Here is a 15,036-nt window from a genome sequence, read left to right on the forward strand (position 1 = left end):
TGCTCAAAGTTGGTCTTTCATGTAAAGTTGGAATCGAGTGGCTGCAAGATGCATTGGTGCATTTCGGCCTGGCTCAATCGATCGAAGGAAAGGCTCGATCGATCAAATCTCGGGCAGAATGTTTTTTTGCAGAAAATTCCAGCTCAGCCCTAACTCATTAAACGTTTTGGGTTTTCTGTTTTTACCCTAGAGGAGTTTGCCTTTACACAAAGTTTAGGGTTTTCAAGGTAGAGATTATTTCAACATTTTGATGATCAACTCGGTTGCTACCATTGAAACTTAAAGAATATCAAGCGTGGGTGCTTGTAGTTGATTGGAGAATCTAAGAAAGAAGGAGTCCGTGGATTCGGAGCTTGCACGTGGTCGTGTCAGTAAGTTCTACTGGTGGGTAGCAGTAGAAAGTCAAGCAGGGAGCTTGTAGTCTTTCTATATGAACTTCGATTCTTTCACATATTGGATTCAAGTTTACCTTGAGGATAGCTAGGTCAAATCCTCCCCAGGTTTTTACTGTGTAGTTTCCTAGGTGATCATATCTTGTGTTATTTACTTTTCCGCTGCTTTATATTCTTGATATGATTGTTTGATTGTTTTAACCTAGAATTGCATAATTTGACTAAGTAACAACTTGGCTAATTAACTAGGCTACTCAATCTGGTTGTGTTTTAAGAGGTCTAAAACCGTTCACCTTACTTCGTGAGTTTTCTCCTTGTTGTCTCGTTTATTATATGAAGTACCAAAACGAATATGTAGATGTTGTTCTGGAGTTAACCTTGCTGTAATTTCCTGCAATGAAACATAATTGGTTTACCCCTGAAGGCTTGAAAAAATTCTGCGAGAAAATTGAGTCCTTGAAAGAGAAAAGTGATGTTGATGAGCTTCTGTAGTTGATTTTGACAGCATGATAGGTTTAAGGTTGTCATTAGTGTATTAGGAAATGACAATTTGTCCATATATTTAATTTTTAGGATGTGTTTATGTCAATGATGCATGTATATAGGTAAATAAAGGTGCTAATTAATTATTGATTTACCATTTGGCTATTTAGATTTCTTCTTTCCTTCTTCTTCTTCTGTGTTTGTTCCCTCTCTCTCTGTCTCTTGGGAATTAAACTGATATACAATATGAAGATGCTCCATACCTATAATGTTACTGCAGCTGGAGATGAGTAATTATAAGCGGTCTCAAAGTTTAGCGATGGCAATAAAGGCCATAACCAATTGCAGTACCAGCACAGCAGTCTCTAATTGCTACAAAACTTATTTTAAAACCATTGAGAACTTTTGATCAAGCAGGGTGTTTTAAAGGTAAAACACTTTGTTTGATGATTATGATGGAAACAGATAAGGAGAAAGGTGGGAAGTGATCCCTCTTAAACCTATTTTGGAGTTCTCAATATTTGGATAATTTTTGTATTGTATTTTTATTCCTTCTCAAAGTCATTGCTAAAGACTTTACAATGTTGTGTAATTCTTAAATAAACACCCCCACCCCCCTCGGGGGAAAATTTGTACTCCATTTGAGTAGTCAGGGAATGAAAGAAGGCACCATTCAAGATTATACATATTCCTATAAGGATTATGATCCTTTTATTTCATAGCTTTCATTAAATATTCTAAATTTTAAGCTATATTTATTCAGTTTAAATGATATCTTATAAATTTAAAGTTATATTTATTCACATTGAATGATGTAACATCATCCATATTGTTAGATACAAGAAATAAAATCTTAACCATAAAATAGAATCTCTACATATCAAAGGTTAGTAGCGAAGATTAGGATGCCCTCATGGAGAATTTTTACGCCCCCAACAGCATGCTCATTGACATGGCTCAATTGAGTGGGTCTTCCTTGACTTTTTTTTGGTTATATTCTGATGATTCAGTGATTCATTGGATTTTTCTCAATGGACCAAGGTTGACTGAGTAAGATGAGTTCATTTTTGTCAAGCTTACTAGTAATGTTTACAGCCAGCTCTACACAACTAGTACCCCAAAAAACAGGACTAAATATCAATAAGAGGTTTATGGTTCAGTGACATCTGTGAGGTTTCTAATCTCCATTCCCTGCTTCTTGTAAGCATTAAAAAGAAAGAAAAAAAAAGGGCTTAATATCAGTAGGTTGAAGTTGGTATATACAGCATGTGAAAAAACACTTTCTTGTAAAACAAGACAGTGAAAACCTCACTTCTTCAGAAATCTCACAGATGTGGCATTCCAAAATGTGGTTGATACAGCTTCTCCAACAATCCCCACTCTCCCCCCCCCNTTATTTCCTGAAGACCAGAATATACTACCACTCAATTTCTTTTTTTACTGGTTAGATTAAGGAACATACAATTTTATTAAAAACAATCAATATAATAACATTAACTTTTAGTGTAACAAGTTCCAATAAAATTTTAAGAATGCAACATCAGTAGACTTGCTTTTAAAGGGAAGACTATTCACACATCTAAAACAATAATATCTTCATATGTAGGCGAATTGGCCAGTACTAGGCAATTTTTTAACCTGAATGCTAAAACTTCAACAAACTCTGTCTCAACCTGAAACAAAATAAAAGCAAAAGTCTTAGATTTACTGTTTCATGTTTAAACCTACACACATGTAATATCATACTCATTTAAGTCCACAAATTGTGTTTTTATCACTTACTCCTGTCACTTCTTTCAATTCCCTAATTACAGATGTACAAAGGTCCTCACCCTGTGTATGGAAAATTTCAACACAGACTGAAACATTTTCTAAAAGTTTCTAAAGAATATGTAAAGAATTGCACTCAGGGTGTACTCACTTCATTAACAAACCCAATAGGAAGCTTCCACATGCCTATTCCTTTGAATTTGCCACTATTCTCCTGAATTACAACCTCCTATCATAAGATAAATTCAATTTAAGTAGTCAGATATATATATTAACCCATTATAGCACAAACATTCAATTTCTGGTATTTAAGTATTGGAATAGTTAAGTCAAAGACACCAGAGCAATTTGTTTTGCATACATGAAAAAAGAATCTAGGCTAGCTTTAAAAAAAAAAAAAAAACCACAATCAGATTTTTTTTTTTTTTTTTTTTTTTTTTAAGGGTTTGAACCTATCACTTAAGAATCTAATCAAAACCCGTGAAAATACCAAAAAAATAAAATCAAAATCTATGCCAAATTAAAAAAACTCATACCAATATAAACAGATTGATATCCAAAAAATTATCCCAAACCCATCAAAATCACGAAATCCAAAGTTTGGGAAAATAGCAAATCATAAAAGAACAAACCTTAGGTCCGGTGCGGCGGCGTTAGCTCCAGAGACGACGTGTGCGGCGGCGCTAGAGGCAGGGTGGAGCTCCAGCGGTCAAAGGAGAGGAGGAGATGGAATGGATTTAGCATTGGAGGAGCTGTTCTTCAGGTTTGAATCATGTATACGTGTTTGAGGATTTTGAGTTTAATTGGGATATAATTATGTGTGCTAGAGTGTATTGGTTATTCAATACAAATCTGATGTGGCACTATGAAATTTTTTAAGACTGTTTAGCATTATCAACAACATTACACATGTGATAACTTAAATTCTTCTTTTATTGTTGGATTTTTTGTCATAGCCAATAGCCTTTCCGTGCATCACACAAATTAGCGACTAGTAGTAAGTTGAAGAAAATAAAGATAACTTACGCAACCAACCAGAGCATAAGCACAACAAAACTATGGAATGTATAGCCATCAATATGTTTTTATTTATGAAATTCACTAAGTACCAACTATTACATGAGATGGAGTTTGTAGAGATAAAAGACAAAGCATAATAAGTGCAGCAAAGCTATAGAGGGTAAAATTATTTATGGAACTCCATGACTGCCCAAAGAGTATAAGCACAAAAAACAACTTGAAAGCTTGAAAATCCGGATTCCTTGCACAAAGCCTCAAATTCTTTCTCAGTTCTCTCCTGGCCTTCAAGGTTCAACAACATGCTCATGTCAAGATGAGAGATATATTGAGAAGCTATGCTTGACACTGTAGCTTCTGGCATGAGTAGTTCAATAATAACTACCTTCCCATTATCTGGTAGTGCTTTATAGCAGGTCCTCAAAAATTCAAGGTTCAACAACATGCTCATGTCAAGATGAGAGATATATTGAGAAGCTATGCTTGACACTGTAGCTTCTGGCATGAGTAGTTCAATAATAACTACCTTCCCATTATCTGGTAGTGCTTTATAGCAGGTCCTCAAAATTTTCTTGCAGTTTTCATCATTCCAGTCATGGAGTATATTCTACAAGTGAAAAAATGCAGACACAAAAAATGATTACTTTTGAAAAAATTTACCCAAAAATTCTTTATCATCATCTACTTTAAACACAATATCCAAATTCTACCTTCATTACAATTGCATCCCCTTTAGGTATATTGTGAAACATATCTCCTCCCACGTGCTCAATACCTGCATATATAGAATATGAGTTGTGCTCTTCATTTAGGAAGAATCCTTATGAACAGGACCAGCTTGATAAAAGCCTAAAAAAATAATTTTAAGTGATATATATATATATATATATATACATAGAGAGAGAGAGAGAGAGAGAGAGAGAACAAAAAAAAAAGACCTATTGCAGCGGGCCAAATAGTGCCGCTAAAGGTACATTTGACCTTTAATAGCGCATGCTATTGCTGTGGTTCTTGCTACCACCATTGCGGTGCCACTATAGATCTATTGCGGCGGTAACAAAAAGCGCCGCTGTTAATCTTGCTAACATCTATGTTCAATTGATTATATGATTAATTCACTTAAGTTTTCTTGTAATAAAGTTAATCTTAAGTAGGATTTCATAAATTTTAATTTTAAAAGGCTTCAATATGTATAAACAATTGTAACAAGAGTTATCAATAAAACTGTGTTAGTGATAAATGCATTTGGAAAATATTTAATCTAATCTTTTTATATAATTCACTTCATCAATTAGATTTTTTTTTTTTCTAATATTTGTAAAACTTCTTCAAAAACTTATAGTTTTTGAAATAAATATAAACTATCAAAAATTTCACCTAGATTTTTTAATTATAATCAATTTATTGCTAGTAATGAATTTCTCAAGATATCCTTTTGAGTTTCAATTCATTCTTCTATTTTCTTTTTAAATTTCTCATATCCTGATTCTTATTTTTCAAGAAGTTTATTTTCAAAATAATATTTACAAATAAAAAAAGGCCTATATAGAATATAAACTTATAAAATGACTAGAATAAAATAAAGTTTAAAAAGTAAAATAATATAACATGACTTATCAAATGTAGTATTAGAATTTTATTTGTCAATAGAATCACTCGATAACCTCAACCTTCACAAGATCCTTCAGTGACTTTCCCTTTGCACAAGTATAATAAGTTTCTTAACCCTCTAATAATACTTTTTTGTTATCATTTGATGAGATTTTACTTTTTAAAACTCATTTCACTCTTAGTTATTACTATCCCTTACTTGGCACCACTAGCATGTTGGGTTTCTTAACCCTCTAAGAAAACTTTTTTTGTGTTTTTATGTTTTTTTTTTTTCCACTTAAGTTTCTAAATCCTTACAAAAGGTCTTGTAGTTGAATTGACACATTCCTATACATAAAATTCTTGAGAGTCTAGATAGGAAAGAGTCCGAGATGCGGAATTAGCAGCATATTGCAATTATCTCTAAAAAAAAAAGTTTCTTAATTCTCGAATAATTTTTTTTTATTTGTTATAGTTTTATGAGATTTTGTTTTTTGCAGCCACTTTTTTTTTTTTTTTTTTTTTGTTTTTTGGTGGAGATAGTTCGTGTGCATTATCACAATGAATGTTGAGATGTTACTTTGTGCATCGATGGTATTATCTATTGCAAAATAATAATAATGATAATAATATACACGTATGACAACAAAATTATAAAGTGCCAATCATAATAACAAAAATTATTGAATAAATGATGATTTTATACTTCAAAGTAAGAAAAAGATAATACATATTTAATAATTATAAGAACAACAACAATAACAAAATTGAGGACACTATATAAATAGTAGAGTAGGAATATAACTCTATCACAACCATGTAGCCTAATTTTTTTTTTTCTTTTTTACTTTGTAAGGTGCTAGGCTTTTATGCAATGGTAATGGAAACCTATAGAAGTGTCTTTATTATTATTATTATTATTATTTTCCTTCAGCAGTATATTAGAATTTGATATACGCTAGTTGCTGAGCCTTGACAGCAGTTCCTACCAAACAAAGATACTATAAGTTTAATAAGTAGGTGTTTAATGAATTATAAACAAATTTTATAGTAATATTATTAAGTAGATTAACCCTACTAAAGAAATTAAGAATTTTACCAGGATAAGATGGTGTGCTTTGTATCACATGAGGCAAGTCAAAGTTAATGCCTTTAATTGAAGGGTACTTGGAAATGACCATATTTAGGCATTTCCCAGTTCCGCCCCCAACATCAACCAATGATGTTAGCCCCACAAAGCCTTGGTATACCTCAAGAATTTTCGACAGGGCTATTGTGGAAAGATCAGCCATGCTCTTGTTGAATGCTATGTTGAAAGCTGGATCCTTGTCCATATATTGGAACAAGGACATTCCATGCACTCTTTGAAATTGATTACCACCTTCAAGAATGGCATCCTTCATACGTAGGCTGCAACGAAGAAACAAAGCAGATAACAGAAAGAAATACAATACACAAGTAATATTATTTTGATTCATCATATATATATCAACATATGGCAAATTAGCAATATATAATTCCCAAATATGTAATTTACTGCGGATTAACAAATAATATATATTTTTTAATCTACAACAACGTAATATATAAATAGTAATGCTATGAAAACAATATTTTTTACAGCTACTCATAAAATTTGTCAGCTTTGGATTAACATCATTTTTATTACACATCAATCACAATAATTTATATTATCAGTTTTGAAAAATATTATTTCCTGATAATTATTGATATTGAGATTCCTAACTGCATAAATAAGAAGTAACAGCCAGCAAAATCATTCAATTGCGATGAAATGTTACTGCCCTTTTTTGCATCATACTTTTGCATTTATACAAAATCAAGGAGACTCGTGCAGGGGCGGAGCCACATAGTGGCTTGGGGGGGCCCCGGCCCCTGCAAAAAAAAAAAAAAAAAAATTNAAAATAATTACTTTTGAAAAAATTTACCCAAAAATTCTTTATCATCATCTACTTTAAACACAATATCCAAATTCTACCTTCGTTACAATTGCATCCCCTTTAGGTATATTGTGAAACATATCTCCTCCCACGTGCTCAATACCTGCATATATAGAATATGAGTTGTGCTCTTCATTTAGGAAGAATCCTTATGAACAGGACAAAGCCTAAGACAATAATTTTAAGTGATATATATATATATATATGTAGAGAGAGAGAGAGAGAGAGAGAGAGTACCAAAAAAAGACCTATTGCGATAGGCCAAAAAGTGCTACTAAAGGTACATTTGACCTTTAGCGGTGGGTGCTATTGCTGTGGTTCTTCCTACCTATCACCGTTGCGGTGCCACTATAGATCTATTGCGGCGGTAACAAAAAGTGCCGCTGTTAATCTTGCTAACATCTATGTTTAATTGATTATATGATTAATTCACTTAAGTTTTCTTGTAATAAAGTTAATCTTAAGTAGGATTTCATAAATTTTAGTTTTAAAATGCTTCAATATGTATAAGAAGCCAAAATCATACCGGCCGGAAAATGAATTTCGGCCAAAATTGGCTAGAATTTACCAAAACGCTCGGAACAGGCTGAAATGGGGCGAAATTTAATCCGAGGTGGAATGGAGGGTATTACCATTCTGGTTTACACACCGGTATGAGATATTCCAGTCATTTAGGCAAGAACGGAATGGAACAAAATCTATAACAATGATCAAAATTAGGGCTGTCCACGGGTCGGTTGGGTCGAGTTTGTGCCCTACCCAGAATTGACCAGACCAGATTGGGTCTCCTAAACCTGAACCAGCTGCCGACCCGCTGACGGCAGCCGTTCGGGTGGTCAGATGTCAACGGTTCGCCGGTCAGGTATCAGTCAGTTTCAAACTGTGTAAATTGTCGAATTTTGCAGAAATCATCGCCGGATTTCTTTGAAATCTCTGGTTTTTACTAGATCTAACTGGATCTCAAAGAGATCTTGGCGAATCTCAACGAGATTAGGCCGGATCTTGAAGAGATCTCGGAGATCTCAAAGAGATCAGGCCAGATCTCGAAGAGATCATGCGAGATCTCATTGTAAAATTGGTGGAGAATAGATAGTAACCATTTTCCAATGTGTTTCCCGGTCGGGTCGGTTGAAAATTGGTTTTTCATGCTCAAACCCGTCAACCGACCCATCGGTCTCAGGTTTTATAGGCAAAGACCAGCTGTCGACCATCGCCGGCGTCGGGTCGACCAGTTTTCGAGCTGAGTTGTTCAGGTTCCGAGTCTACTTGGACACCCCTACAAAAGAACTAAAAACGGATGTGTGAAAGTTCTTTGTATGCTATGGAGATAAAAAATGATATAGCATCAGAACAAGGATTCATTTTTAAACATACCTTTTTTTTTTTTAATGCAAAAATATATTTTTGTTCCCTACATTTTGGGCTGATTATCATTTTGGTTCCTACTTTTTTTTTTACCGGATTTAGTCCTTGAAATTAGAAAAATGTTCTTATTTTAATCCCGACTATCATCTTACTAACAGAAATTGTTTGCGTAGCAAATGAAGTGCACAGTTTGCATGTTAGATGCTGACATGACCAATAAAATAATAATAATAAATATTTGTGTAGTTTTATTGATAAAAATTGATATAATTTATTAAGCCCAACTAATCTTTGTGACACAACATACAAGTACAACCAAAACCAGCAACAAGTCAAGTTTCATCAGATAGGTCCTGCTATGCAGACTACCCCCTCATCCCAAGCTGAGGTATATATGTTGTTTCCAGCCTTCACTTTCTACCAGTTGCAAATCCCTATTCACACCAACACTAGATTTTCTAGTATTGCATTTAGGCAGATAGCCTAATTGCTGGTTTTAAACCAATTAATTAAAGAAACCACACATTGCAAAAGTAAAAAAGATTATGATCATGAAGAACTATAATAATGGTTGACAACCAACCTTTACCATCAAAATTGGGGGTTGAACATGTTTTTTTTTTTCGAGTAAGTGGGGATTTGAACTTGGTGTTTTAACAATATATAGATGGCTACTGCTAGTTCACATAGACAGCAGAAAATTTAACTCAGAGGACTTGAAAGAATAATGCTTCAGTGTGACTGAGAGTGCACCACTTTCCAATTGTTTGCCTTATCATACCTTCATGTAGCCTAGACACTGATAATAGTAAAAAATCATCCATCACAGGGGCAGTGATTAGTTGTTGACTTCCTGAGTTCTCTTGGCAAGTTGTGTTTGTTTTTCTCCACTAGTTTCCTGTGAGTAAGCACCATGGCTTTTCCTTGAAATCTCTACAGCAAGACCTGCATGACCTGACTCTAACATGAGAATATGAGATTGAGCTAATTCCATCTTACAAACCCAGTACCCCTCCCCCCTAAAAAAAAAAATAATAATAATAATAATAATAATAATAATAAGAAGAAGAAGAAGAAGAAGAAGAAGAAGAAGAGGAGGCCAATGATATATATATATATATATATATAACCAAAGGTGAAATCAAAATAAATGAAAAGAGAAAAAAAGAAAATGTTGTACCAATCTAGGAGAAGTGGTTAGTAGGCAACTTTACCCTTAATTTTTGGAAAAGTTGATTCCCTGAAAATACAAAAAATAAATAATACATTAAATTGATCAACAAAAATAATGAATCAAGTACACAGGAGGTATACTAGATGAATAACATTTAAGTTCTAAGATTACAATGATCCATAAATTTCAAAAAATTAGAGACAGGATACGTCCTTGCAACTAGTATCCATTCAAACTATGTTTTGAAAAATTGCATCTTCATATGAAAAAAATAATAATAATAATAATAAAACAAAATCAAATCAAACTAAAATTCCAATTCAACAAAATAATTCTTCATTGGTAAGTTATTTGCGCATCCAATGGATTTCAAACCCACAATCTCACTGTCCATCTCAATTTTTGTAAATTCCCTAGACAACAAAAATAAACTAAAGATTTAAAAATATAACTAAAATTCCCATTCTACAATAATTTTTTATCGTAAGTCATACACGTCCAAATCTACAATCTCACTCCCCATCTCATTATTATGGAAGGAGGAAGTGACATTTGAGCTAGACTCATTAGTGTTCCAATCCTACAAATATTGAGATGTTCACGGCCTCAATTGATTCTCATTTAAATCCAGGAAATAACGTAACTCTAAGAACCCTCAGTTAGAGTTCTTTTCTCATACATAGATTATAACAGTGAGGCAATAAGTCATCAAAGAGCTATAAGGTCTACAATTCATATTGCTCAAATGATCTAGTGGCTAGGTCTCTGACATATAAATCGACCTGCATTCAATGTTCAAGGATTCCTTAACTTCTTTGATACCCCAAAATGAGGGCCAACATCCAACGTATTGCTATCAGTTGTAGTCATTTATTCATTTTGAACATAAAGTTTCAGCATTGGGTTCTTCAACTTCTGTACTTTTTATTTTATTTTATTTTATTTTATTTAATAATACTACTATTTGAACATTATTTGGGCTTGTTTTAGTTGATAAAATTATCAGCTGAAGAATGTGGATAAACAATGAATTGCAATATCTATAACGAAAATTATCTAAATAAATTTGTATGCAAGTAGTCTTTCATTTGTGAACGGTTTTAGACTCCTTAAAACACAACTAAATTGGTTAGCCTAGATTAATTAGCCAAGTTGTTACTTAGTCAAATTATGCAATTCTAGGTTAAAGCAATCAAATAATCATATCAAGATATAAAACAGCGGAAAATAAATGAACACAAGATATGATGACCCAGGAAACCACACGGTAAAAACCTGTAGAAGATTTGACCTAGCTATCCTCAAGGTAAACCTGAATCCACTATGCGAAAGAATCAAAGTTCATACAGAAGGACTACAAGCTCCCCGCTTGACTTCCTAATGCTACCCACCAGTAGAACTTACTGACACGACCACGTGCAAGCTCCGAATCCACGGACTCCTTCTTTCTTGGATTCTTCAATCAGCTACAAGCACCCCCGCTTGATATTCTTTAAGCTTCAATGGTAGCAACCAAGTTGATCATCAAGATATTGATATTATCTTTATCTTGAAAACCCTAAGCTTTGTGTAAAGGAAAGCTCTTCTAGATTTCACAAGAGATTTACACAAAACAGCAATGTATGAGCAACATACAATTGGAGCAACTTTCAAAAACGTGGCTAGGGTTTAGTTTATATACCTAGGGTAAAAACATAAAACCCTAAACGTTTAATGAAGTAGGGCTGAGTTGGAAATTCTGCAGAAAATCAACTTGTGCGATTTTCGATCGATCGAGTCTATTCTTCGATCGATCGAGCCAGGCCGAAGTCCCAAGTACTTCTGCAGCCACTCGATTCCAACTTTACAATAATAAACCAACTTTGAGCAAGCTTAAACAAGACTAAATACATTGTTTTGATCATGGTTTGCCAACATTACAAATTAGAGTTCTAAATACATAAAATCCTAAGACCTTAGAACCTAACAAACTCCCCCTTTGGCAATTCGTGACAAAACCCTAATTAAAAGCTCAAAGTTTTACAAGTAAAAAGCCATTTACAAAGAAATGCTCATAAACTTCAAATTCAGCCTAACTACTATCCATCGGTTGCAAGTGTAGACAGCAGCTTAGTTGAATCAACCTATATATTCCTGAAATATTCAATAAACGCATAAACGCATGTGTGACAAAAAAGAGTAAAACAACAGGTATAACATTCTTGTAAGATTCACACAACATAAAATAAAGACATATATGAATGATTAACTCATAAATATAAATCAATAAGCAGTGAATCACAAATCAACAAGAATCAATAAAAAACATGTATATCAATCAATGTTACTCCCCCTAACATAAATAACTCCAAAAATGATATACAAAGTGAAGCACCTAGATACAATTTAAAAACTCCACAAGCTCCTCTCAAACAAAAAAAAAAAAAAAAACTCTCTACAAGTCAAAACTCCACTCCCCCTTTTTGTGACGGAATGCCAAAGAGCAATCAGATTGAACCTATCACTTAAGAATCTAATCAAAACCCATGAAAATACCAAAAAAATAAAATCAAAATCTATGCCAAATTAAAAAAACTCATACCAATATAAACAGATTGATATCCAAAAAATTATCCCAAACCCATCAAAATCATGAAATCCAAAGTTTGGGAAAATAGCAAATCATAAAAGAACAAACCTTAGGTCCGGTGTGGCGGCGTTAGCTCCAGAGAAGATGTGTGCGGCGGCGCCAGCGGTGTGGTGGAGCTCCAGCGATCATAGGAGAGGAGGAGATGGAATATTTAGCATTGGAGGAGCTGTTCTTCAGGTTTGAATCATGTATACGTGTTTTGAGGATTTTGAGTTTAATTGGGATATAATTATGTGTGCTAGAGTGTATTGGTTATTCAATACAAATCTGATGTGGCATTCATTCTCTGGATTGAAGGTTTACTTATTGGATAATTGAGGATATTAGAATCCTCAATTATTTTCCATTTACTAAGGCAACAAAATGAAATTTTTTAAGATTGTTTAGCACTATCAACAACATTGCACATGTGATAACTTAAATTCTTCTTTTATTGTTGGATTTTTTGTCATAGCCAATAGTCTTTCCGAGCATCGCACAGATTAACGACTAGTAGTAAGTTGAAGAAAATAAAGATAACTTCCGCAACCAACCAGAGCATAAGCACAACAAAACTATGGAATGTATAGCCATCAATATGTTTTTATTTATGAAATTCACTAAGTACCAACTATTACATGAGATGGAGTTTGTAGAGATAGAATACAAAGCATAATAAGTGCAGCAAAGCTATAGAGGGTAAAATTATTTATGGAACTCCATGACTGCCCAAAGAGTATAAGCACAAAAAACGACTTGAAAGTTTGAAAATCCAGATTCCTTGCACAAAGCCTCAAATTCTTTCTCAGTTCTCTCCTGGCTTTCAAGGTTCAACAACATGCTCATGTCAAGATGAGAGATATATTGAGAAGCTATGCTTGACACTGTAGCTTCTGGCATGAGTAGTTCAATAATAACTACCTTCCCATTATCTGGTAGTGCTTTATAGCAGGTCCTCAAAAGTTTCTTGGAGTTTTCATCATTCCAGTCATGGAGTATGTTCTACAAGTGAAAAAATGTAGACACAAAAAATAATTACTTTTGAAAAAATTTACCCAAAAATTCTTTAACATCATCTACTTTAAACACAATATCCAAATTCTACCTTCATTACAATTGCATCCCCTTTAGGTATATTGTGAAACATATCTCCTCCCACGTGCTCAATACCTGCATATATAGAATATGAGTTGTGCTCTTCATTTAGGAAGAATCCTTATGAAAAGGACCAGCTTGATAAAAGCCTAAGAAAATAATTTTAAGTGATATATATATATATATATATACATAGAGAGAGAGAGAGAGAGAGAGAGAGAGAGAGAGAGAGAGAGAGAGAGAGAGAGAGAGAGAGAGAGAGANTGCGATTTGACAGACAGGTCAACTATACCTCAGCTTGGGATGAGGGGGTAGTCTGCATAGCAGGACCTATCTGATGAAACTTGACTTGTGCCTGGTTTTGGTTGTACTTGTATGTTGTGTCACAAAGATTAGTTGGGCTTAATAAATTATATCAATTTTATCAATAAAACTACACAAATATTTATTATTATTATTTTATTGGTCATGTCAGCATCTAACATGCAAACTGTGCACTTCATTTGCTACGCAAACAATTTCTGTTAGTAAGATGATAGTCGGATTAAAATAAGAACATTTTTCTAATTTCAAGGACTAAATCCGGTAAAAAAAAAAGTAGGAACCAAAATGATAATCAGCCCAAAATGTAGGGAACAAAAATATATTTTTGCATTAAAAAAAAAAAGGTATGTTTAAAAATGAATCCTTGTTCTGATGCTATATCATTTTTATCTCCATAGCATACAAAGAACTTTCACACATCCGTTTTTAGTTCTTTTGTAGGGGTGTCCAAGTAGACTCGGAACCTGAACAACTCAGCTCGAAAACTGGTCGACCCGACGCCGCGGGATGGTCGACAGCTGGTCTTTGCCTATAAAACCTGAGACCGATGGGTCGGTTGACGGGTTTGAGCATGAAAAACCAATTTTCAACCGACCCGACCGGGAAACACATTGGAAAATGGTTACTATCTATTCTCCACCAATTTTACAATGAGATCTCGCATGATCTCTTCGAGATCTGGCCTGATCTCTTTGAGATCTCCGAGATCTCTTCAAGATCCGGCCTAATCTCGTTGAGATTCGCCAAGATCTCTTTGAGATCCAGTTAGATCTAGTAAAAACCAGAGATTTCAAAGAAATCCGGCGATGATTTCTGCAAAATTCGACAATTTACACAGTTTGAAACTGACTGATACCTGACCGGCGAACCGTTGACATCTGACCACCCGAACGGCTGCCGTCAGCGGGTCGGCAGCTGGTTCAGGTTTAGGAGACCCAATCTGGTCTGGTCAATTCTGGGTAGGGCACAAACTCGACCCAACCGACCCGTGGACAGCCCTAATTTTGATCATTGTTATAGATTTTGTTCCATTCCGTTCTTGCCTAAATGACTGGAATATCTCATACCGGTGTGTAAACCAGAATGGTAATACCCTCCATTCCACCTCGGATTAAATTTCGCCCCATTTCAGCCTGTTCCGAGCGTTTTGGTAAATTCTAGCCAATTTTGGCCGAAATTCATTTTCCGGCCGGTATGATTTTGGCTTCTTATACATATTGAAGCTTTTTAAAACTAAAATTTATGAAATCCTACTTA

At 34.1% G+C, this 15,036-nt stretch overlaps 1 protein-coding gene, 1 long non-coding RNA gene and 1 other non-coding gene across 3 annotated transcripts; all 3 read right to left on the reverse strand.

Moving 5' to 3' along the window:
• Nucleotides 1–2,384: 2,384 nt before the first annotated feature.
• Nucleotides 2,385–3,394, reverse strand: LOC112008939 (uncharacterized). The gene is made up of 4 exons (XR_010624253.1): nt 3,278–3,394; nt 2,797–2,874; nt 2,658–2,708; nt 2,385–2,548 (listed from the first exon to the last, which is right to left on the reverse strand). It is a non-coding gene; the product is annotated as an uncharacterized LOC112008939 (transcript).
• Nucleotides 3,395–3,831: 437 nt separating this feature from the next.
• On the reverse strand, nt 3,832–6,659 carry LOC112010443 (caffeic acid 3-O-methyltransferase). The gene is made up of 3 exons (XM_065761642.1): nt 6,352–6,659; nt 4,373–4,437; nt 3,832–4,269 (listed from the first exon to the last, which is right to left on the reverse strand). Exons 1-3 carry the CDS (start codon nt 6,653–6,655, stop codon nt 3,832–3,834), a joined length of 807 nt encoding a protein of 268 aa, XP_065617714.1. The 5' UTR covers nt 6,656–6,659.
• Nucleotides 6,660–12,940: 6,281 nt separating this feature from the next.
• LOC136062529 (uncharacterized) lies at nt 12,941–13,634 on the reverse strand. Its single transcript, XR_010624261.1, has 2 exons — nt 13,466–13,634; nt 12,941–13,362 (listed from the first exon to the last, which is right to left on the reverse strand). It is a non-coding gene; the product is annotated as an uncharacterized LOC136062529 (long non-coding RNA).
• Between the last annotated feature and the right edge of the window lie 1,402 nt (nt 13,635–15,036).

The sequence above is a fragment of the Quercus suber genome, unplaced genomic scaffold, assembly GCF_002906115.3.
Source record: "Quercus suber isolate HL8 unplaced genomic scaffold, Cork oak 2.0 scaffold_424, whole genome shotgun sequence".
NCBI classification, from domain to species: Eukaryota; Viridiplantae; Streptophyta; class Magnoliopsida; order Fagales; family Fagaceae; genus Quercus; species Quercus suber.